Source organism: Siphateles boraxobius, unplaced genomic scaffold (assembly GCF_051911475.1).
Source record: "Siphateles boraxobius isolate OS27281-9 unplaced genomic scaffold, OSU_SipBor_1 19, whole genome shotgun sequence".
Taxonomy (NCBI): Eukaryota; Metazoa; Chordata; class Actinopteri; order Cypriniformes; family Leuciscidae; genus Siphateles; species Siphateles boraxobius.
In genome coordinates this window covers 34,185,001-34,208,133 of record NW_027508799.1, presented here as the reverse complement: position 1 = coordinate 34,208,133, position 23,133 = coordinate 34,185,001, and the positions used below count along the sequence as shown (strand labels likewise).

The following is a 23,133-nucleotide window of genomic DNA, read 5'->3' as shown; positions in this document are numbered from 1 at the left end:
ACATGAAGGTTCTGTAAATAATAACATTTATTTAAGTGTACAATTTTTAATAATTCTTTTTCAACCTCATTTCAAAGGTTTCAAGTCTCGATGCAAAGCAACCCTGGTTGAACGAAGGATAAAAACCGGAAAAGATATTTTTAATTGCTCTATAACACTGTTAAAAACAGTGTAACTATGTGATACGAGCCACTGCGGGCCGTCAAGCGAGCCAGAGCCTCTCTTTGAATTAGTACAGAATCACAGTGCGTTATTAATAAAACATGAGAACTGTCCGATTCAGGTGTTCGTTTTTTTAAATGGCACACATGAACATTAAATTTCAACATGAACCGTATCTGACCAACAGGAAAGAAAAAACACATGCCTGTGAGATTTGTTGTAATGCCAGTAAAATGCAAACTAGCATATGCAAATAGGATATTTTATAATAACTGTAGTGTTTCTCACATCTAATGTTAAGGAGAGTCCTGACATAGTAGCTATAGCACACAATGTGTAAACATATCCGCCGTATTGCGCTGTATCCCCACAATTAATGTTTTTCACTTTTTTTTAATCGTGCAAAAATATAAACCGACTCAAACTCTGAGCAAATTTACAAATAAGCAACAGGGCTAAATATGCTTTTTTTTTGTTAAGAAAATAATAGTGCTAAACTACGTTCTGAATAAGAAAAGGTAAGGTACATAAGAGAGAAGTATGAAAATAGTGTTCTTGCTTCACAATATCAACATTAAAGTCTCATTCATCTTGTTTCTTAGAGTCGACCTCCCTTTCAATGAAAGAAGAAAAAACAAAAAACTAAATGTTCAACTTTACAAATCAAGAAACTTGATGTAAAATTGCACGTTAATCCAGGAGGGGAAACCTTTACATGAGATACATGACAAACCTTTACAGATTAAATGAGGTATTGCACAGACAAAAAAAAAAAATCAAAAAAAAAAAAAAATCAAAAAAAAAAAAAAAGTACAGCACATTCGTCATCCATTTACATTACAATTTGATAAGATTTATAAAGACAAGAGCAATGTAGTGTCTTGATTGTTTTGGTCAGCCCTGGTCATCAGTCATCCCACTCATCGTCATCTTCAAAATCTTCTTCGTCATCATCATCCTCATCTTCATCTACAAAACCATGGATTAAATGTTAAGTTTTCTAGTGTAACACAATGCTGAATGAGTCTGACTGTAATGGTCATAAACCTCAGTCCCACACACACACACACACACACACACACACCTGAAGAGTGGATTGCTTTGCTCCTCTTCTGCATGACCTCCATCAGAGCGCCCACGATCCCAGCGGACGAGGCCGGAGACGAATCGATAGCGTCCGGTACCTGTAAGTCACATGATCACAATGTTTTTGTTCACCGGCATGCCATGCAGTTGTGATAAATGACTGGTGCAAAAAAACTAAAAACCCACACACCTAAAAACTAAAAAAAAAAAAGGACTGTGGAAATACAAATCGCTGATTAATTGATGAAATAGAACTAGTAGTCCATAAATCAATAAGACGACAAAGTTTTAATAGATGCAACAAGCAGAATTGCTAAAATAACAATCATTTATAAATGTAAGGAATCCAACAGAGAACATGAACCGTTCATTTTGATTAAAATTTACTTTTTTAAATTTTATTAATTTTGTGTTTTTCCACAAATAATTTATGGCCTGGAAAACTTCCCAATATTATATAACTAGCATCTGCATAATTTGCATTACTGTCGTTCAAAAGCTTGTGCTTGGAAGATTTTTTTAATGCTTTTGAAAAAAAGTCTCTCATGCTCATCAAGGCAGCATTTATGTAAAAACAGTAATAATGTGAAATATTATTACAATTTAGAGAAACGGTTTTCTGTGAATATATTGTAAATTGGTAATTTATTCCTGTGATCAAAGCTGAATTTTCAGCATCATTACTCCAGTCTAAAGTATCCCATGATCCTTCAGAAATCATTCTAAAGCCCCTTTCACACAGCGCGTTGATCCCGGGAAATTGCCAGAACACCTTCTGTGTGAACGCAAACACGACCCGGGATTGATGCAGTGTTGGGGATCTAGTAACATTGCCGGGATCAGTCCCGGAACGCGCGCTGTGTGAACAAAAGCCGTAACCAATGCCGTGTCGTAATGATGACGCTGAAGTGAAAGCAGGATAGTGAAACGCTACGTAATGCGCTAGTTTATGATCGAATCAGAGAAGAAAATGCACAAGCGTGTCTCTCTGGAGAAACCATCGCAGCTCGTAAGCAAACTATAGACGCTGCTGAGACATTACATGTCACGTGTCTTTAGGGGATCATCATCAGTGTTGAAACTGATTAACTCTCAGGATTCTTTTATGAACAGTATTTTTTGAAATTAAAATAATTGTAATGCTATAAAAGATTTCACAGTCACTTGATTCATTTAATGCATCCTTACTGAATAGAAATCTTTGCCGCTCTACTCACATTTTTAAGGTGAATGCCAACTCGTATTTGGTCTAAGAGAGCGCCACGGCCTCCACTGGACACGGCCGGCTTGCTGTTCGGCTCCACCTTCTTCAGCTGCGCCCCTCCTCGAATCTGGTCCAGGAGTGCAGATTTCCCTCCAGGCAGATCCCCTGAATTAACCTCCGTTAGTGGAGGAGGCGTGGGGGGAGGCGGTCCCGGAGGGGGAGGAGGAGGAGGAGGAGGAGGCGGAGCTCCACCCGCTGAAGATGATGGAGGAGGGGCCGGTGGAGACAGGGAGGCAGGTTGGGGAGGTGGAGGTGGTGGAGGAGCTGACCCGTGACCTCTGCTGGGGGGGGGAGGAGGAGGTGCACCTATGCCAGGCCGGAAGGGTGGAGGAGGGGGTGGAGCTGAGGTGGGTGCTCTGGATGGTGGCGGTGGAGGTGGAGCTCCTCGACCTCTGGAGGGAGGAGGGGGGGGAGGAGGGCCAGAGTTATGGGGGGGTGGAGGAGGTGGAGGTCCTCCTCTGGATGGTGGAGGTGGAGGTGCTGGAGGAAGAGAACACAACAATACGTTACGGTAAATGTTAATATATATACACCTGTAAGTTGCGAGCAACAAACATGGATTAATGTGAAAAAATTCCCAAAACGGGTCAAGAGGATGATGCTATTAAGGTGGTGTTAAGCATGCTGCAGTTAAGAGCTGTTGATTATGGTTGCCGAGCAACACAGCAACTTGCAATCACAGAATTTAGAATCTAGGATTAGAATTTTAGAAGGTTTTTAAATTTAAACATCTAATGATGAGGATAATTTATATGTAATGAATGATGTCAAAAACATGTCAAGATGATGATGCTATTAAGGTGGTGTTATTAAGCATGCTGCAATTCAACCTTCGCAGGGAGTTTGATTGACAGGCGATCGGACAATCATAATCGCAGAATCCACCTCAGGAGAGTTAGTAGAATAACGGCAGAGGATTTCAACTTGAGAATTTGAAAAACGGTGTACATTGACGTCTTTCCGCGGTTAAAACAACATTCCTTCTGATGTTCATTCATGTTTATTTGATGCTATAAATTAACTATAAGGAACAGATGATCGGTTCACGAGCAGCTTTAACTGAGGCTCTACAGCGGCCTGTCACCACACATAAAAAAAAAAAAAAAAAAAAAATCATTTCATATCAAAAGTAAGCTGGTCGTCCTGTCTGTCAGGGCGTTGTCAGTGTCATCTTTGCTCCGCGATGTATTTTTAACTGCGTGAGAACATGCTGTGGCGTAAGAGCGGCGGGGCTTGTCGGACATAGCAACAGTAACTAAAGGGGGCGGGTCTTTGCGAACGGTTAATTAAGAGCTGTTGTTTACAGTTGCCGAGCAACACAGCAACTTACAATCACAGAATCTAGAATTAAGAAGGTTTTTAAAATTTAAACATCAAATAATGTGATTATTTATATGCATTGCATTTTTTTTAATCTTCTGGTTTCCTTCCAAAATTTGGCAGTCATGCATAGCTATTAAACAGATGAACCGTTCTTGTGTTGCATAAAGCAAATTTTAAAGATTTTTAAAAATGTTGAGTCTCATGTTCACCAGGGCTGCATTTATTGGTTTGAAAATACAGTATAAAGAGTAAAAATGTGAAATATTAATACAATTTAGAATAGCTGTTTATGAGAATATTGTAAACTGTAATTTGCTCCTGTGATCAAAGCAGATATTTCAGTATCATTACTCCAGTCTTCAGTGTCACATGATCCAATGATCAGCCAAGAAAACTTTATGAATAAGATTTTCAGGATTCTTTGATGAAGTAAAAAAAAAAAAAACATTTTATCTGAAACAAATCAATCCCTTATAAATGTATTTGTCACTTTTGATCAATTTAATGCATCCTTGCTGAATTAAAGTATTAATTTATTTAATAAAAAGAGATTTAAAACAGTAGTTTGGATGCATTTATAAAAAAAAAGTAACCCCAAAATTCCATTGCAGTGATAATATTTTGCTCATATTGCCAACCCAAACAATGTGTTAAACAAATAACATCAGATATCCTTCTCCAAAAACTAGCCAACGCAGGCAACCACTTTAAAGTCAAAGAAATAGACATTTCACTCCAGGGTTCTTGAACTGGTAAGATTCCTGTAGGATTCAGTGTGTTCATCCTGGCTGCTGCACAAAGCTCAACTTTTTCCTGCAACACGATGCTAATATAAATGCTGACTCTGAAAAATAAGTTGTACTGGAGAGCTTTCAGCTGTGAGCAGCGAGGAAGACAGAAGACATGCATTCAAACACACAGACCAGAGCTGGAGTCTCGATCTCTCAAGATCTTTATTTCAGCCGGTTTCTTCAACCAACCGGGCTTGGTTTGGATCTGGGAGTTTGGAGAAGGGGTGTGCGAGATTGACAAAAAATATATCTCGTTATTACATCGAAAATGATAATTAGACGATATTTTGCTTAGTGTGTTGGTACCGTGGCAGGTTAAGGCTTTGAATCCCAAAGCTTTTGATATTCTTCATATTCTGTGTGGTGGTCAGTTCTCAGCCGCTACAGAAATTATCTTTTGCAATAAGGTTAAATTGATTTTTTTACATTTTATGGGCTTCTTTCCCTCCATAAAGACATATTTCCCCCCTAATTAAATGTACGCATCATCTTTTGTGTTGTGTTCTTCCATTTATTTGATAAATTCAATTAGGATAATATGAATATGCAGAAATAATGCTTTGGTGTTTTAAACAAAACGTTGAATATTGATATTGAAAATTAGTTGAACACATTTTTTTTAGAGTCATTGAATCATTCATTCAACTGATTATTTATTCAAACAAGCATTCATTACTTCAATGAGCTCATTATTTCTGCCTTAAATTACTACATTGTTAAAATAATACATTTTTGGCTAACTGTGTATATTTGAATATGTACATTTCTGAAATACACAACTTAGACAGTTACCTGATAACAGTTGAAATGTGGACTCTATGCATTTTCTGTAAAGTGCTTTGAAACGATGTGTATTGTTAAAAGCGATATACAAATAAATGTGAATTGAACTGAATTGAATTCAGTAAAGAAACACCGCTGTATGTTGCTTAGAGACGCAGTCCTGTCTCTTTGTCCATTTTCGTTGGTGAAATAGAGCAAAAATAGGCAATAAAGTGTCTTAAATGCAAGTAGCTTAAAGCAACACCAAGGAACTTTTCCTCTGCGGTCGCCCTACAGGTTGGAAGCAGAATTGTCCATTACCACTGTAGGAAATAATTTAGCCTACCGTCGCACGCGCACGCTGTTTATCCAGCACCGGCTTTGGAATCAACAACGGCCACAGACAAGGTATAGTATGATGCATGATTTTATGAAAGACATCATAAACGAAGAAAAACTATGTATGCCGTAAAGCAGTCGAATTTTGTAGTTCTTTTTGTGCTCCGGTTACTACCCGAAACCCGAAGTTACGTAGTGCCAGTAAAAGCGATACAGAACACGTCAGGCTATGGCAGACGTGTCGTTTAACCTATTGCAAGTCGATGTACCATCACAAGGGTCTTGGAAATATATTATGAAGGTTGAAAAACTACATAGTGTTACTTTAATATAAACTTCTTGTTTATTAAACTGTTGAATAAAATGAATATCACATTTGTGATATTTGTGGAAAAAAAACTGAACTCTTTGTGTGATATTGATTGTTTATATTTATATCATTTAATATAGTTAGAGGTATTTTTATCCCTTATCTTGAATATTGGAGGCATTTTAATAGACTGCACACTTTCACTGCGTGATTTACTCTAGTCTAAATGCACAAGCGTAGTCTAACTTACTAGACCTAAGTGAGGGACATACTCGATAAAGATTGCACATCAATGAAACAACAAATCACGATATTATCATAGACGATATATATTGCATAGCCCAAATTGATGGTCTAGTTTTGGTATGTGTTAAGGTCTTGACTCCAACTCTGATTCTGACTAAAGGCATTTAAAGTATTTTCCAGACACACACACACACACACACACACACACACACACATCATCAGCCCACAGAAGTCTTGTAGTAACAGTAGTTTAAATGCAAGCCATCTGATTGGGCCACTGTGTTAAAAAAAAAAAAAAAAGGTTTTCTTCTCATCACTGCAGACTCATACAAAAGGGAAAAGTAACCTACCACACCACCTCGGAGGGTCTGAAGGACAAATTATTTAAATATTACTCCATAATACTACAACATATGATCATTTTTGCTCGAATCACAACCTGGCCGCTGCACCTGTACTCTTGGACTCACCTTGTCGTCGAAGTTCAATTTTTACAGCCTCTACTCCTCCTTTCTTCTCAATGAAGTCGTAGATGACCTTGGACGTCTCTTTGTCTTTGAGCTCGTCCTCCGAAATGCCACACATGTCAAACAGGTTCTTTAGGTCTGGATCCAGGTTATTCAACTGCGAAAAGACAAGGAGTGAACCGTCAACAAATGACTGGAAAGAATCGATATACAAATCAAATTAAAATGAACTTCTGCTTCTTTTGTTGTAGTCCTCCTCATTCGTTAGGGACGCTTTTGTTGTTCACCACATTAACTTTGTACATTATCGTATTGTTTGTTTTCTTAATACTTTTATTCAGCATTAAATTGATCAAAAGTGACATTAAAGATGCATAATGTCACAACAGATTTCTATTTAATATCATCAATAATAGTAATCAGACATTTTCTTAAGCATATCAGAATGAAATCTGAAGGATCATGTGACACTGAAGACTGGAGTAAAGATGCTGATGGTTTTCCAGTAACCAGTCTTCATTTTGGACAGTATATCACGTTTTTCCATCACTAAATTTTGTGAAATGTTTTGCTCGAAACCAGTGCCTGTGCCATCTTCTTTTAAAATAAATGCATCTCTGTATTCACATATCTCATATGCATCACAATATTTCAGCAAATTCTTCAACCACAGAAACAGACGAATGTGCTGCTTAAATCTTTCCTCTGATAGTGAAAAACTTCCCTGCACTCCTCAGATAGTCTACCGGCGCAATCACACTATAAACCTGAATAAATCCCCTTTATGTAATCTCTCATTAAGGGGAGTTAATATTAGAAACTAGCGCGCACAGCCTAATACACACTGAAATATGATCCTTGAATGATTGCTTTGGATTATGAAGATACAACCCCTGCAATCACATTGTGTAAGAGATGACTTGCATTGGTGAATCATATCCACTCATGACCTCTGATCCATGATGAAATCATGTAAACAACAGCATCTCAAGACGACATCCATGCAACACTGAACATCACGGCTGTACGCGTTTCACATTAAATGCAAACATGTAGTGGCGGAAATACTCACATCAAAGCCCGTGTTGGGATCCCATCCTACATGCCCAACATGCCTGGAAAAAAAGACACACAAGCAGAAACATTCACCAAACGCAGCTCAGAAACTGAAATGAAAGGACATCAAACATAAGCATGGTCACGAAGGTCTCATCCCTCTTTAACATGATTCCTGGAATACAGCTCCCAGATTATCACGTCAAGGGAAATATTACATGGGATTTAAAACAAGCGTGCATCTGATTACACTTCCCATCACAACACAGGCCATGTTTACAACTGGTATTAATATGCGTTCTAGTTGATTGGATCACAAGTGGATGATGGTAAAAACATGTGTAAAAGTTTTGAGATTGTCCACTTTCAGAGGTACTCAAACGCATTTGATCGGATTGCTTTCGTGGTGTAGAGGCTCATGTGTTGGAACAGCCGCAAAACACCGTCTCCTGACCTAATGGGAAGAGCTTGAGCCAGACCGGATTTAAACTTTGTCGGCTGAAGACCCAAGTTTGGTTTGAAGATGAAAAATGCACCAAACGCAATGTTCTCTCACCATTCCTGATTTCTCACACACACAGAGTTCGGCTGGTCTTGCGGCTGTAAGAGCAGAAACTAAAGCTGCTCTCTGTGTGTTTTTCTGACATCTCATTTCATTTATAAACGGGAATGCGTTTCCCTCGTCTACTTGTGATCCGATCAACCAAAACGCATCTTAATAACGATTCCAGTTGGTTTGAGCATAAAAGCGAACTCACCGAAAATTGCTTGGGGTGCCAATTTCAGCTTTGGATATTTTCTTCTTCTTGTTGTTGTTTTTGCCTTTGGCTTTGTCTTTCCTGTTGAAGTTGCTGTGGAGGTTGAGGTTGTTCATTTGAGTGTTATTTTGAAAACGCTGATTGTTGATCTCGGGGTTCTTTATGTCCACCGTTGCCATCGGAAGTGTTGCTCCTAAAACTGAAGGTCCTGAAACAGTCACAATCAAATTCATTTTTAAAATATCCATTCACTGATGCAATTAAACACTTTTTTTAATAGCCCGTTAACTGTCAGTATCCAGACAGCACCTATTTATTGCCTTTTTTCTCCATCATGCATTTTACCATGTATCATTCAAAAGCTTAAACACTCAACATTAATTTGCTTTACAGTAAACTTCTAAATTACTTCACACGTTCATGCTTTCACAAATAATCTTCTTTAAAAAAAAGACAAATCATTTAAAAAGAGACAAAGCATTTAAGAAAAACTGGTTTAATGGTTCCCCCTTCCATGTAAAGCGCTTTGAGTACACAGAAAAGCGCTATATAAATGTAACGAATTATTATTATTTTTAATGCACTGAACATAAGACACTGCATTAAGACTAAACCGCCCAATAAAGCTTCTCTCCATCTTGTCCGATTTTATTTAAGCCCTCAGGTAACCTTCAGGTCGAAACCTACCTGTGTCCTCACGCTTGACAGTGACACTGTACCCAGGCGAGAGTAAAAACGACGGGCTATAGCGCCCGCTAATGTCTCCACCCCCTAAACCCACGTTCAGGAGGATTTTACCCATCACCACACAGGTGCGCTCACTGTGTCTCAGGGTAACCGTGGGGTCGGGGAACGGACCGTACAGCTCGTCCTGTGGGAGAACGAGGCATTGCAGGGGAGCCAGGCAACCTCCCAAATCCGAAGCCCCATCTAGTTTCTCATCCGCCGGCGCAGATAAAAAGGTGGTGCAGAACATCATCTCTGAACGCACGCAGACATCCACGACACAGGTGTGTGTGGTCAGGCTGCTCTCGCTTTTCTCTGCCAGCATTTGAAGGCTGCTGTGCACTAAAGACCCGCCTTCTTTTAATCCTAGGAAATTATACACGACCGCTGGATTTTACATAACCGTTAAAGCCAGCAATAAGCTGCGGAAAATCTCCTGGGTTCTTGAGGACACGCTACATTTGAGGAACAACAAAAAACCCTCCACGCAGACAGATGGTGCAAGTCAAAAAGGCGGTCAATACTAGGTGAGTAAACAAAATATCAAGGGGGAAAACCCTGTTATTCCTCAGTCTAAACATAGGTCAGCTGGGGGGTAAACTCAGATCCAGCTCTCAAACAGATTAAATACAAGTCTAATATTTGTAGTTGCACCAGAGCTTGTGTTGCTCAAACAGATGTCAGAGGTCACAGTGCTGATATGCACATACAATACCAGTCAAAAGTTTGTTGCAAAGACTAGAGTTCATTATGCATCACATACACAGACTCTCAATAACCCACTTTGGGAACTCTGAGTGTCAACACCTTCACACACCAACAATAGTCCAGTTTCAATCCAAACCCATATCATCTTCACGTTACTTCAAAACTTCGGCCAAGTATATAGGATGGTAGTGACAAAGGTGCCAGATTTTCCAGTATAGCTGGATTTCTGTCTCCAGGGTGGATGGTAAAGTGCAAATGACGTGTTAACATACGTTAGTTGGGTAGGGTAGTTGACAGTCCCTGAGGGTGATATGGTGAAAGACCATCACCACTGTGTAGATCAAGTTTTGGTATGCTACAGTGTTTGCCTGTATGCATTTAAAGGGACAGTGCTGAAAGTGGTTCGACTGAGCAGCACAACACACTTGTAGCCAATCAGAAATAGGGTGTGTGTCCACTCATGATGGGGGTGAAATGTTGGTTGGGGAGCAGAAATAGGGGGTGTACTCTCCCACTTATTGATCAATGTTAAATATGATCTCCAATTGGGGTTTTGTTTTATAATTATGTACGGACAACGAATATGTCCGAGGAATTTTATTATTGGCTATTAGGGATGCTCATTACGGTTAATTTTCCCGACCGACAACCGCTGCTCGTTATCCGAGTATTAACCGTTGTTAATACTCGATGAGATTACAATATTGAATTGGCATTAAATAAAAATAAAATTGACGATTGTCTGTGACCCGTTAAAATATATTTAAAAAAAAGTTTCACGGGTTTATATTAAAGGAGAACTCCGGGCAATTTTTAAGTTAATCTTGATCGTTATACCTTTGTGAGTACTGTCTATAGAAAAAAAAAAACTAACCGGATTGGTGCTTGCAACACGGAGCTGTTCCCGCAAATGCCCAGAGCTCTCACTCAGCTAAAACGGCAGTTATGGGGGCATATACATAAAGAGTGTCTTTGTGCCTCTTAACAGACACAAAATGTAATTAAAATGTCTGTCCAACATGAACAGGGCCCTTACATGTGAACAACCATTGTTTAAATTCACCTAAATAGTGTTTTAGACGGCTAGCTGTAGTCTCGCGCTGAAGTCCCGTGGGAACTTATAGGCTATATAGTATTTTTTTTATAGTATTTATTTAACCATGCAGCAAACTAAAAAAAAAAACCCTTAAAAATAAAAAAAACTTTTAACTTTCAAACCGTTTAACTGGTAGTATTAAACGGTTAAAATTTTTACTTTCGGTTAACGATTAAACGGTCAATATGAGCATCCCTATTGGCTATGTATATGTATATTACTATTGTTGTTTTAACTTGTATGTAATGTATGGTTAATTATTTCAGCGTAAAAGCTCTATTTTTAATTGTATGATGCTTTCTGTAAATGCTTTGAAAAAGTTTATAAATAAAAAAATAAAATAACTGCAGTGAACCAAGGACAGTCTCGAAAAAAAGAAAGAAAAAAAAGAAAGAAAGAAAAAGGGGGTGAGTCCACTCATGATGGGGGGGGGGGGGGCAAACAGAAATAGGGGGCATGTACACTCATGTACTGGATGTTCATTATTTGTTCTTCAGTTTTGCTCGTTCATTATCTGCATTTTTATTTTTCGCAAAGCATTATTTTGCTTTGCTTGAGCTATGATAAAGAAACATTAGTGATATGATAGACACATCTGTGAATTTTGGGGGTGGAGCAATGAAGGGAGAGGTGTGTTTCTCTAGGTTGGTTTCAAATAACAGTGTTTCTCAGGAATTTCTTACTGCACCTTTAAAACTACGGTGTGAATTGGGCACAAATTTCAAGATATGGCCTGGTGATGTATATATAGATTTTTGTATTGTGCAATTATTTAAATGACAAATTAAACATTTAAAGTTGAATAAATACTAGTGTTTTTAATGATAAAAATGTAATTATTCAATTAAATAAATAAATATATATATGTGATAAATAATATTTGTAAACTTCAAATATGCCCATATAGCATTTTATTATATTTAATTTAATTTAGGGCTAACAGCCACAATACAACATTTTTTATGGTCCTAAAAACCCACGTTATTTTCTTTTTCAGTAAAATATAAAATTTCCTATTTTTTCCTTATGTTGAACAATCAGATTGAATTACGCAAGAAATTCCTTTTTTTTTTTTTTTACCCAAAAAATCATATGTTCATAAACTACAAGCGTTATCTTCAAAGAATCTGCAGACATAAAAAACATTTTAACTGGTAAACTTTGTCAGTCCTAAGTAAACTTTAGTTAAGACAGAATTACGGTTCATGTAAATCATTAGTAATCAACCTACCATTAGGTGGGTCACGTCTTTTTTCTGCAAGACAAAATTAAGATAACTGTTATTACTAAATTTACCACTGCATGGCTTAAAATGGAAGGTTTATTAGTGAAAGAATTAGATTTAGCGGTGCAAGAAAGACCGGAGAGATATTTAAATGCACAATCGTCTCCTTGTCCCGACAGAAGCTGCTGAGTCAGTCGACACACAGAGGGGAAGTGGTTAAAGAGAAGAGTAATCAGAAGCAGACCGACACGAACAGACCCCTGGTGTGTGTGTTCGTGTGTGTGTGTGTGTGTGTGTGTGTGTCCCACACGCATCAAAGAGAAGGATTCAGCAGAAACACAAACTGGTTGAGTAGCCTTAGTTAGGAAGGAAATAAGAACTGGGAGCAACAAGGCATATAGTGTTACAGAAAGAGTGCTAGAAGTGGACAAAGGGGGAATCATGTCAGAAGAAAACCAGATGATAATGTTTTTTCCAGCAGAGGGACACGAGTGAAGTGAAGGAGAGATACAGTTCTGCTGAGCTGTTGTTAAATTTACCGGTTCTCCTCCCTCTTCTAGTCAGAAGATCATTTGCTGTAGACTTGAAGCGCTTGGCTTCCTCCTCACTGGCAAAATTAAGACCGATCTGGGACGCCTGAGGACACACACACACACACACACACACACATTAAAGATGCTTTATATACACTCTGCTTGTGGTGAAACAGCCGACAGACAGAAGAGTCGTTCAAACAGAATGCTACAAAAAAAAAAAGCCATTTGAAACTCATTTTACTTTTATAAAAAGCAGAATTATAGAGTAACACAAACTTAAACTAGATTAAAAAAAAAAAATCATCAAGACAAACTTTGAAGTTGGCTTGAGAGAGCCTGAGCAGAAAGTTTGAAAATGTTTTAAAAACTTGAATTTAAGGTTTTCGGTTTAAAGTAGTTTAAACTTTAAAGTTTTGAAGGCAACACAGTCCATCAGAAGATAGATAGACAGACTGAGAGTCAATGTCAATTTATTTCTATAGCACTACTAAACAACAGCAGTTGACCAGTGTGCTTTACATCAATACAAGAAGCAATAGATACAGAAAAACAACACCAGTGTGTTTTACATCATTACAAGAAGCAATAACAACACAAAAAAAAAGAAAGAAAAGAAAAACATTTCATCCTTGCCCATATGCTAATTTAAAAAAATAGGTTTTTAGCCTAGATTTAAACACAGACAAGGATGGAGCAGATCTAATATTAAAAGGTAATGCGTTCCACAGTCTGGGACTGGTTGATAGGCTGTTTTTGAATGTTGCTAGCATGATTTAACACATTGCTAACATGATTTAGCACGTTGTTAGCTTGATTTAACGTTGCTAGAACCTTAATTTTTTGGAAAACCATAAGTTGAATCAGTTTGAAAAGATATAGCAACTCAAGTCAGAACAATCTGAAGCAAGTTTGGAGGTTCTTGTAAAAGCTCGAGCCACCAAACACTGTGGTCATGCAAATTAATGGCCAGAACGCATTAAAAGTTTTCTGTTTTCAGTTAAAACAGTGTCGTGTTAGCGGCCCCTAAGTTAATAACTAATGATCTTTGCAACGGAAGTAAATCAATCAAAAACTAACTTTAGCTGGACAATAACTTTATTCTAGAGCCGCTGTAGCGCCAAACAATCTCCTATTATCACTGTAAAGCTGCTTTGAAACAATCTATACTGGTAAAAGTGCTGTATAAATGAAGGTGACTTGACTTAGGAGGAGTTAGAGTCAAAATAATTAATCTCGGAAGAATAATAAAAGTTTAAATAGCATTTCAGTTGGGTCTCTCAAGCCAACTTAATGAGAAAAATAGTCATTACAAGGGTACAAAACAGATACGAACACATGAACAGACAAACGCTACGGACACGCATGTACAAGATCTGAGCACTTACGTCTCCAGCAAACGAGATAAAGTACGGCCTGGAGCTGTTTATTGAAAAGTTGTTGTAGAGTTCTTGATCAAACAAGATTTTTCCCTCCTGTCGAAACAGAAGAAGAAACCATTTACTAAATACTAAGAGCAACATGATACATGAGGAATCATGAAAAACACATGGAGCATCTCCTGACTTACTTTCATATCAAACACCCTGATAAAGTAAGATCTCAGAGGGGTGTCTTTCACCAGACATGCCACACCACAGCACTTCTTCACCCAGGACGAGTTTCTGTCGGCTCCGTAGACTTGCACCACCGCTGAACACAAACTCTGCGGACACAAGAAGGAAACAGAAGAATTAAACTAAATATGCAATCATCTATCATTTCAAATAAACCCTACACCTGCTTATGTAGGTCACATGAACTCATAGTGAAAATAGATGCCCTAAGTATCACTTTCAGAATGAGTTTCAAAGGAGACCACTTATGCCACTATGAATCTTCAAAAAACACCTTATTTTCCCTATTGTTGCGGCTCCTCTCTTCCCAGTCTGTAAGTAACGCTCTGTTTAGATCCTGTCTCTATGAAGCCCCTCCTTCTGAAAAGCACACTGTGCTCTGATTGGACGGCTGGAGCAGTGTGTTGTGATTAGGGTTGCAAAGGGAGGGAAAATTTCCGGTAAATTTCCGGAAAGTTTCCGGTAAATTTCCATGGGAAGTTAAGCTTGGGAATTTTGGAAATATTCCATATTAGAAACTTTCCATGGAAATAATGGGAATTAATGGGAACTAACTGGAAATTCATTGTAATGTAATCGATCATTGTATCATATATTGTATCGTATCAAGCATAAATATAAACAGAAGTCATAAAAAAACATCCATGCAAAATGTTTTAAACAGATATTTCAACAGATTTATTTGCAAGTAGAACAGAACAAGTTATAATTATTGTACTGAACAATCACTTGTTTCATGGAAGAATTTATCATTTTCAGTTCACCGGCCACTTATTTTCATGTATTTCGGGAGAAACTGATGAATTCAAGCGCTGTAATAACTTAAATCCAGCAGACAGGAATCTCTGAACTGCGGCCCAAACACGGCGCCAATCTCACGTTACAGATCAAGATAACTTATAAAGGTTTTTTAAACTACAAAACAAACTCACTTACACATATTTGAGAATCGGAATAGAAGATAGTTTATGACATGGTAAGCAAGTTTGTTAATATTTAGAAATAAAAGCGCTAAATCTGTCATACAGCGCTATTTTGGCTGTGGTGAATCACGTGCCAAGCATGATGCGTCACCATGGAAACCAAAATGTCCCGCCCCGTACCATAACCACCAGTTTAACACACTACTAACTAACTCGACCAGGCCCCACCCCTTTATTCTGCGTATTAATTATTTAAATGAGGAATATTGTGACGTGTTTGTTCCCGGAAGAAACTTAAGACTACAATGGAGGCGTTTCAGGAGTTCAGAAACACTGATATAGAGAACAACTCCCGCTGGAGGGACCAAAAAAAAAAAGCATATTTGGAATCATTTAATGAAATATCATACAAAAAATCCAAAGAATGTTATTGTGCAACATGTCAAAAAAATAAAATAAAAAAATAAATAAAAAACATTAAAAAGCTTGTCGGTTAGTCGATGTGCCATGATAAAGGTCACAACAATTGGCCAATAAATAGAAACCTTTAATGCCATAAATCTACCAGAAATTGTGAAGTTCAACCGCTGGACATCTGGTGGTTAATCTGTAAAGGACATGATTTTACCGCAGTGTCATTCAACATGACGATGTGATTGAAAACGGCTCCATGCCGAGAGTGCAGCACTGTGACAGTCTCCTCACGAAGCTGCCGCTCACAACGCCAGTGAATGAAGACTGAGAATAATCATGATGAGAATGAGGAACGCGGCTCTTTATGCGCATTAACACTGTAGTCCAAGCTCTTGGCTGAGCACATAGATCATTTTAGATTGTATCGTTATATCTTTTCTTCCCTTTTGTGATGTATATCCGAGTGAAACGCTTCTGAAACAAGAACAAATGTGGGTGGGGCTTGATTTTGTCCGTGGGGAATTGATTGGATGCTGTGGATTGCTATTGGCTAATCTTATGTGAGTGACAGGTCGAGCCCCGCCCTCGTCATCAGAGAAGCGATCAGGTCACTGGAAGAGGAAGTTATTCTGATTCAAGATTATGAGGCACGTGAATTAATAAAAAATATTAACGTGCACAGATGAATCATTTAAAATAAATACTGCATATTCTATAAAAACAAGAATTGTCCAGTTTGATTTCATGGTGACTTTAAATCCAGCATCACTATATAATATATAAAAAGGTCCAAATTACAAGACATTTTACCTTTATGTAAACAACTTTATCAGGGAGAACCAAGTTTTTCAAAGTTGTAAATAAAATAAAACGGTTTACCATGTAGATGCTGAAATGTAAATGTGGGCGGGAATATGTTAATGAGCTCGTGGCTATTATGTCTATAACATTACATTTTCTGAATGATCCATTTTTGCAGTTTAGTTTGAACAGAAGGTCTGGACTCCGAATGGACATGGGGAGGAAACTCAGAAAAGTGAAAGTCGAAATCCTGCTTAACAAGATATGACCCCTTTGAGGAAAAACAAGGATACACCCGAGTTGAAACCCGAGTTCACCAATCAATACTCTGACCTGAGATGAACCAGAACGAAAGAACCAGTGAATATTTCTCCTAAAAACTGTGTGACCGTGACACTTCCGAACACTTTTAAGATAATAGCTGCAAAATGCATGAAGACGTTCTCGCCAAACAGCCACTTTAGGGAATTAATGATCAGCATCCATTCTCAGGACGGGCCAGATGATTTACATAAGCGCAGAGCGGACCACCAAAGCCAGACGGTCCTGCCAGGATCCTGGTCAGGAATGAAGCCACGCCACACATCTTAACAACCCACCGAACTGTTAGAGACACTCAAAGCCTCCATTAACCACACGATACAAGCCAGAGGAAGGTTTATAGAGACACAGTATGTGCGAGAGGGTCTTCTACGCTCTCATTGGCTGAATGACGCTGCCGCCCATTATCAGTTAATTCGAGTCATTACTCAAACTCGAGGCATTCATTCGAACCAACAGCAGACAGTCATCGCTTCATATCTCGCAGTTTATCGCTCATCATCAGCTGCAGTTAATGGAAGAAATCTGGTGACGTAACGTGCATGCACTGCGATGACATCACTGATGATGTACACATGCAGGAAAGAGCTGTGAAGGCTCCAGTTATGCATGAAATAAATCATTTTATTCAGTAAGGAGGCATTAAAGTGACTATGATGTCACCAAAGATTTCTATTTAAAAAAAATCAAGTTGTAATAATCATAAATGTTAGAATGATTTTTGAAGGATCATGTGACACTGAAGACTGGAGTAATGATGCTGAAAATTCAGATTTGATAAATTACATTTTACTACATATTCACACTGAAAACAGTTATTTTAAATTGTAATAATATTTCACAATATTACGGTATTTGTGGTTAAGTAAATGCCGCCTTGGTGAGCAGAAGAGACTTAAAAACATATTTACAAAAAAATCGTATTGACCCCAAACTTTTAAACAGTAGTGCGTCTATCCATCATGCAATAAAAATAAATAAAACTCAATAAATAAATACAATTTATTAAATTAAATATGAATTTATTTCATAATTACTAAAATTAAATAAATATTTTAATAAGTTATATAATTTACCTATGTCACTACATACTTTCCATACATAAATGTGTTGGTTTACACTAATATTATTCTGAAATGCGAAAAAGTCATAAGGCATGTCCTTTTAATAATAATTTACAAATAATAAATTACAAATGGCTAAACAATTTTAAAGTTCATATTCTTAATGTGCTGTATAAAAAAACTCATAATTCAACAAACTTTTGTAGGTGAACTCAGGCTATATGGAGATACAAAGGTGTGAAATTATTCTGTCAGCAATGATAATACTGAAGTAGGGGTGTGCGAGATCACAAATTGATCGTGAAAGATTAAAATGTCACCATCATATGTGAACGCAGAGGTAGGGTTAAGCTCACGTGAGGTTGCAGTTATTCACAATCATGAAAGTTTATTATTTGCATATGTTTTAAAGCCTTGCCGGTTAAACATTTTATTCACATGCTGTTCTGACATGCACTTTTCATCCCCCGCACACTTAAAGACTGTCAAAAACAGCGCCTGACTACTAAACTTAGTTACCTTTCGTGTTTTACTGTGCTTAAACTCTCAAATACACAAAGGTGAACAAACAGTTGTTGGAAAACCGGACGTGTGTCAGTATATTAGATCCGTGCATGAGGTCTTAAAGTGACAGCAGGCTTATTAACAAATAAACCTCCTGCCACTTTTCATTTAACGAGTTCGTTTGCCTATAAAATCTTTAAGATATTAGGTTAAACTTATTTGGCTTGCTGTCCGCTGGAGAGGGGCTCGATGAAGCAGCTTCGACTCGAGCTCTGATATACCCCCCAATGTAGGACCTGTTAATTAAAGGGCAAGGTACCTAAGATGAAGGTGGAGTTTGGGGAGGTGGAGGGATACTGGAACAGCTGATACTAGGGAGAGGTTATATACTCTGTTTGTTGATTGAAAGATTGGATGGGCTCGCTCCTCCCTAACTTACGTTTAGGAACTTCATTAAAGGGACATTGTGTAGGAATTTCTCCCATCTAGCGGTGAAATTGTATTTTGCATTCAAACGAATTGTGCTCTCCAGCGCCTTGCTTTTTCAAATCCGTGTTGCATCTACGGTAGCTGTTATGCACCAAAAAGCTATGAAAGTGTCTTCTAATAGCACTTCATCGAGTTTTACTTCGGGTGAACAGGTTTGTTATTGCAAACTGCAACTTGACACAACGAACAAACGAATGTTACAGTATGAATAATAACAGTGCAATGCTGCCTTTTAAACTTGCCGGAGCCGTGAAGCGTCTCTCACTGCTCTCTCCTCCGTTTCTGCTGCTTTCAGTCACGTGACGCTGGCTCTGAACGAAAACGCGTTGTGGAAACGCGTTTGCCTAGTACTTTTTGACCCTCTCTGCCATTAACCTTAATTTATAAACCATAAACCTTATTTACACAAATATTCCTGAATGCTGCACTAAACCAGTTTCTCGATCTGTGGGTTTCAGTGATCATAATATCATAGCAATTACCAGGAAAACTAAAATTCCTAAATGTAAGGTCAATATAGTACATAAAAGGATTTGTAAGAAATTTATTACGGAAAGTTTTTCGGCAGATGTTGGTGATATTGATTGGACTGAAGTGTATGCTGCTGAGGAGCCTGAGGCCTCCTTAAATATCTTTATGGATAGCTTTATGAAGATTGTTGATAGGCATGCCCCTATGAGAAAGTGTATTGTAAAAGCGAGACCAGCCCCATAGCTGAATGGGACTATAAAGAGCCTCATGAAGGAAAGAGATGAAACCAAATCTATATTAGTAAAGACTGGATTGGTGGAGGACAGATTCAAGTACTGTCAACTTTGAAATCAGGTGACAAAACTGAATAGATCGATGAAAACACATTATTACATGCAGAGAATAAATGATGTAAAGCAAGATGGTAAAGAGCTCTGGAAAACCCTTAATGAAATAATGGGGAGACGGACAACTGGAGCGGATTCCTTTGTGGAATCAGAAGGAACATTTCTGGCCAAACAAGCTGATATAGCAAATTATTTTAATGATTTCTTCATAAATAAGGTCCAAGCAATAAGGCAGAATATGGACAATATTGATTCTAATTACATAAAGCTCATAAAAAATAATGTGATGTTAGATAAGAGTTGCACTTTCCAGTTTAATAGTGTAGAGGAACGGGAAGTAAGGAAGTTGTTGAAGTCAATGCCCGAACACAGTTCTGTGGGTACTGACATGCTGGACAGTAAATTACTTGGTCTGGCAGCCGACTATGTTTGCGGTCCGTTATGTCAAATATTAACGTATGCTTAATGAAGGGTGTTTTTCCCACTATCTGGAAGGAAGGTAAAATTATTCCCTTATCTAAAGATGGCAGACTAGCATTCACTGGGAAGAACAGCAGACCAATCACTATTCTCCCAGTTCTTAGTAAACTGATGGAGAGAATGGTTCACTCACAAATACAGAAATACTTTAAATGTAATGGTTTGAACTCAGATTTCCAACATGCTTATAGACATAACCATTCAACTTGTTCCGCCCTTTCAGTAATGACAGATGACTGGCTCAAGGAAATTTATAAGTTAAAGATGACTGGTGCAGTATTACTTGATTTTAGTGCCGCATTTGATGTCATAGATCACAATCTACTCATTGGTAAACTAGAATGTTATGGATTTTGTCCAATTGCCATCAGATTTATGAAGAGTTATGTCACAAGTAGGACGCAACGGGTTTATTACACTGGCAGTTGGTCTCGCTCTAAGGTTTTGGACTGTGGGGTCCCGCAAGGGAGCTGTCTTGGACCACTTTTATATACCATTTATACAAACGATTTACCCTTAGTTTTGTGTAAAGCTACTGTACAAATGTATACTGATGATTCCACATTGTATTATACTGCAAAAACTGTCAGTGAACTGGACAATGTTTTATCAGCAGAGTTAAATATGGTTTCTGATTGGATAAAAAGAAATAAGTTGGTGCCGAACATCTCGAAAACCAAATCAATTATCTTTGGATCGAGACATAAACTGTCATCAACACCAAATAAGTTTGAACTTGTCTGGGGAACCTATAGAACAGGTAGATAAAGTAAAATTACTGGGCACAACAATAGATAGTCAGCTGTCATGGGCAGAACATATTGATATCATAGTTAAGAAGATGGGTTGTGGTATCTCTATGGTGAGGAAATGTCTTTCTTATGTCCTTACACACATCGTGGGACAGGTGGCTAAATCTTTAATCTTATGTCACCTGGATTATTGTGCCCCTGTATGGTCATCTACATCTAAAGGTCAACTAAATAAATGACAAACTGTCCAAAATAGAGCTGCCAGGTTAGTATTACATTGTCCTATAAGAACAAATATTATCAGTATGCACCGTCGACTATCACGGCTAATGGAGGAGAAAAGACTGGTTTTTAATACAATTAAATTTTTCAGTAAAACTGTCCTTTCTTCTCAACCAGTTTTTTTATATAATCAAATTGTTAGGTGTGATCAGGTTCATTCTCATCTGACTAGGTCAGCTGATGATGGCCAGATGATGTCGCCACGTCCAAATTCAAATGCTTTAAAGAGAACAGTTATTTATCGTGCCTTTAATCATTGGAATAATTGTCCATTGAATATATGTAAAATGAATGGCAAAGTCTCTTTCAGGTACCATCTGAGAATGCACTATTTAGAATTGTGAGTAGGGAATGTGTGAATGTAATAATGATGGTAATATTATAATAATTTATTCTGGATAATTTTTGATGAGGTTTATAATGATGTCTACACAATGTTTTATTGTTTTTTAGATGATCATTGTTATGTAATTTATGTACTTTTATTTTTATTGTGGACCCCAGGAAGACTAGCTTCTCACTTTGGTGACAGCTAAAGGGGATCCTTTTAACAATAAACAATATTATAGTTTTTCAAAATGGCGGAACGACATGGAAGCCTCCGTGGACCTACCCGTCACATGTATATAAAGATAATAAATTCTTCGTTTACGAGGATAAGACAGATAATTGGCAGAGGTATTTGTACACCATTGAGGACATATTTATGAATAAAAATATTGATTTTAGATAATAAAATACCTAAAAAAACACACATAGTCCCTTTAATGTTAAAAAAAAAAAGACAAAAAAAAATCCCTTACTGCTCTTCACTAAATAGACTTCACTGTATAAATTATATATACACGTTGATTCTTATTAAAGCTACTGAAGTTATTCAGCGTTTTATCTTTACATTTGTTTATTAAATTTCTTACTTTTTATTTCATTTGTATGAGTATCTTTGTTCTTATTTTTAATAAAGATAAAATAATGAAATAAATTGTCTGGCATTCTTTTTTCTTTGTTTTGTAACTTTGTAAGCCCCCTTTTTTAAAATAGGTAAATTAGTTTGGCTGTACTGCGGAGTCACTTGCAAAATAGTAAAACCAACATGAAAAATTGTGATTAAAATGGTGATTTATGATATTTCTGCCATATCACCCACCACTATACTGAAGACAAATGCCAAAGTTGAAGAATCCGTAATTAACAAATGTCTAACGATGTCTATGATCCTGCTATTATCAAATTCTACGCATTACAGACTCAGAGATAAGGCTGAAAAATTGCGATTTTAGCCGTCCTCACACTTCACAGAAACTTGGCCAGCAGGAACTACCAGAGAGGACTGGTTCTCCAACCCCCCACATTCATTCCCCTGCAGGAGGAGAACCACATACGACCAGAAACAGCAGGAAAATCAGCAAAGGCCCAGCGCACCACATCCTCAGGCTGACCGAGCGCGAGCGGTCCTGATCTACAACTAATGCTAGCTCCCACAATGCTAACAAAAAATGGATGAGTTTGAAGTCTCAGCTCATGGTTCTGTGATTCAGAGCATATTCAACTGATTCCTCAGAGGAAAGATGTGGACAAACACACACCCACTTCAATCATGCCATGACACGCCGCTTGAATATAAAAAGGCTTGCAACATAAATGTCAAAAAGGTGACGAAGCCCCTGGGATGCATTGAGATTGCAAGCGCATGATAAGCACAGCAATGTCACTGTCAAACGCCGCTAGGAATGTGAAGCATTCAAGGACCCGTGTCATGCAAGAGAAACTGGGAATCTTGGGCGGCAAGTCCTGGTTCCAGTTTCACACGGAGGAAC

General features: G+C 37.8%; 1 protein-coding gene across 1 annotated transcript in view; it reads right to left on the bottom strand.

The window, feature by feature from the left end:
- Positions 1-9: 9 nt before the first annotated feature.
- waslb (WASP like actin nucleation promoting factor b) overlaps positions 10-23,133 on the bottom strand; it is a 24,684-nt gene continuing 1,560 nt past the window's right edge. Inside the window, exons 2-11 of the mRNA XM_077235211.1 lie at positions 14,423-14,557; positions 14,241-14,327; positions 12,859-12,955; positions 12,326-12,349; positions 8,565-8,772; positions 7,823-7,865; positions 6,754-6,907; positions 2,466-2,992; positions 1,247-1,346; positions 10-1,131 (exon numbers count right to left, since the gene is read on the bottom strand). Coding sequence (XP_077091326.1) covers positions 1,070-1,131; positions 1,247-1,346; positions 2,466-2,992; positions 6,754-6,907; positions 7,823-7,865; positions 8,565-8,772; positions 12,326-12,349; positions 12,859-12,955; positions 14,241-14,327; positions 14,423-14,557 — 1,437 coding nt within the window. The 3' untranslated portion in view covers positions 10-1,069. The remainder of the gene's footprint in view (positions 1,132-1,246; positions 1,347-2,465; positions 2,993-6,753; positions 6,908-7,822; positions 7,866-8,564; positions 8,773-12,325; positions 12,350-12,858; positions 12,956-14,240; positions 14,328-14,422; positions 14,558-23,133) is intronic.